We start from the raw sequence: 2,885 nt of genomic DNA, 5'->3' as shown, positions 1-2,885 counted from the left end.
AATATATATGAAATAACTCTGAACTAACATATACATGACCATGAGTGCCTCCTATAGATTGTGCAATCAGAATGTATCAACCTATATTGGCAGCTAGTAGTAGGCCTATTTATGCACCTCTAAATGATTAACGGTTACTATGACACAAAAATAAGTTTCACTCAGGAGGACGGATCAGAAAAATATTCCATCTCAGTGATACATGCTGCGGCACCGCTTATATCTAAGAATTCTCCAAAGTGCCTTGTATAGTGGGAAACCAACATCTCCAAACTTCACCGCCGTCTGCTTTTTCAAAATGACTTCAGGGTTTGCGATCTTCCTTTTCATTGTCTTTGCAGTACCAAGCTATATCTCCTGCGAGCAAGAACTTGAGGCAGTCCGAGCGGCCAGGTTTGGCATTTTGCAAGCCGTTAACTGGGCTCAAAGCTTGAGAAGATATCATGATCACTTGGATCATGGCTCAAGATTTGGTGATATTGCTATTGCTGATTGCTTGAAGCTTTATGAGGAGTCTGAGCCATTGCTTGCATGGTTAGAATTGTCTAGCAAGAATTACAGCCAAGCTGATGCAGTCACCTGGTTGAGTGCGGCCTTGGCTAGCCACAGAAGTTGTTTGGATGGCTTGGAGGAGAAGGGTTTGTCTTTTGATAGGCAGGCAGCACAAAACTTAACTCTGTTGCTTCACGCAGCTTTGGCTTCGGTAAAGCTACAAGTCAATTTTGGAAGGCCACTAAGGCATGGTAAGCTAGCTTCTCAGAGTAATTAGGCCTTTTGTGCAACTTATCCGTCTAGTACCTGTCTTGGCAGAATGGTTAGTGAGTGTCTATATTCATGTAAAATTACCTAACAAACACGAAAACAGGGCATGATCACTTAAAAAGTAACGTGGGAACAAAATGTATTGGTGAAATATTTACTGTTTCTGAGTGGAAATATCGCTCCTTTCATTAAAAGTTACACTAAGCAGGGGATGCTCGCTATAATCCTTTTTGCTAACTAATTTTTTATTCAGGGATTCCAAGAAAACGGGGCACTAATCAATATTGGGGGCTATTAGCATCATGGAGTCCAGCAACGTCGAAGGCTGATATTGTAGTTGCGCAAGATGGATCAGGAAACTTTAAGACGATAAAGGAGGCAGTGGCTGCTCTTGGTAGAATGGGACATAATAGGCCAGGAAGAGCAGTAGTATACGTGAAATCGGGGTTATACCATGAGAAGGTGGAGATCCCGAGAAATTTGGAGAATGTCATGTTTGTTGGGGATGGTATCGACAAAACAATTGTCACCGGCAATCAAAATGTCGTTGATGGTGCAAGTACCTTGAGCTCTGCTACCTTTGGTAAGCTTGAAATCTATTATTCTTCTTAATGTTCACTATTCCCATGAAGACTTTACTAACCAGATTCTGAATTTGCCAGATAAATTAAAAGCTGATCCAGCTAAAGATGTTCGATTTTCCATTAAGATAATACGTAAAATGTCTGACATAGTTGTATGTCAGCTTCAGAAATATTGAATGATCACCCTTTCTGCACGTAGGTATTTCTGGAAACGGCTTTTGGGCAAGAGACATAACGTTTGAGAACACAGCAGGACCTCAAAAAAGGCAGGCCGTGGCACTTAGGGTAGGCTCAGACCTCGCGGTCTTCTATCGCTGCAGTTTCAAAGGTTACCAAGACACCCTCTTGGTTCATTCGCTAAGACAATTCTATCGCGATTGCCAGATACATGGGACCATCGACTTCATCTTTGGTGATGCATCAGCTGTCTTCCAAAATTGCGACATTTTCGTGCGTAGGCCAATGGATGACCAGTCTAACATGATAACTGCACAAGGGAGGGATCACCCTGATCAGAATACGGGGATTTCAATAATAAACTGTCGAGTTGCACCATCCTCTGATTTCAGCCCCTTTACGGGGAGGTTCAATAGTTACCTTGGTCGGCCGTGGAAGCAATATTCAAGAACCGTATTTCTTAAGACGGACTTGGGTGGCTTAGTTCATCCACGGGGATGGAGCGAATGGGCTGGAAATTTTGCTCTTTCAACACTGTATTATGGGGAGTATATGAACACAGGACGTGGAGCTTCTACTGCAAACAGGGTGAAATGGCCTGGATTTCATCCAATGTACGATCCCCGTGAGGCTAGTTGGTTTTCTGTAAGAAATTTCATCCAGGGGGACCTGTGGCTTTCTGCCACCGGAGTACCATCTTCGCTTGATGTTTGAATTTTGAGAGCTTTGACAATATGCCTCCTACTAGTTTAACTTGTACTTTGGCAGTTAGAACTGTATATTCCACTCGGAACGTGGCTAGTTTAATTGGATTTCATTAGCCTAAAAATCAAAATCCTCAACCGAACTAAAATCTCTCCTTCCTGCAGTTTTCATTTCACCTAACTGAGTAGTATATAACGAATCAATGAATCGTGGAAAAACAAAAGTGAAAACTGCCCCTTATTATTGCTTCAAGAATCACAATCTGTAAACGAGAGGCAGGCAGGCGATCATCTTTGCACGAGAATTGAGACGTCAATCTAATAAATGCAATAATTTGTTTCGATATTATATGATTCAGGTGTGACATTTTGACTGTTTAATTGTTTCGCAAAAGCATCCTTACTAATTGGTAGTAGCATATTAGTAAGAATAGAATGTTAAATAACAATGAGGTTTGTTCACCTATAAAATCCTCCGCTCTTTCATGTTAGTTGTTTCTTTCCCTCCTTTTGCAGCCCATTAACCAGAATGGAGGGGGGAAATGCGCTTTAGTCTCTCTCTTTTTTTTTTTTTTCATATAAGATAAGCTATCAAATGTCCTAATATTTTGAACAAGAGGGACAAAATTGGGATGAAATAATAATTTCATACAGCGAG

At 41.2% G+C, this 2,885-nt stretch overlaps 1 protein-coding gene across 1 annotated transcript; it reads left to right on the top strand.

Annotated features, from left to right (window-relative positions):
- Positions 1–202: 202 nt before the first annotated feature.
- On the top strand, positions 203–2,237 carry LOC113728745 (pectinesterase-like). Its single transcript, XM_027253109.1, has 3 exons — positions 203–743; positions 1,016–1,345; positions 1,546–2,237. Exons 1-3 carry the CDS (start codon positions 203–205, stop codon positions 2,235–2,237), a joined length of 1,563 nt encoding a protein of 520 aa, XP_027108910.1.
- Positions 2,238–2,885: the final 648 nt, after the last annotated feature.

Source organism: Coffea arabica, chromosome 2e (genome assembly GCF_036785885.1).
Source record: "Coffea arabica cultivar ET-39 chromosome 2e, Coffea Arabica ET-39 HiFi, whole genome shotgun sequence".
Lineage (NCBI taxonomy): Eukaryota > Viridiplantae > Streptophyta > Magnoliopsida > Gentianales > Rubiaceae > Coffea > Coffea arabica.
The sequence above is the reverse complement of the archived record's forward strand: the minus strand, read 5'-3'. Positions and strand labels throughout refer to the sequence as shown.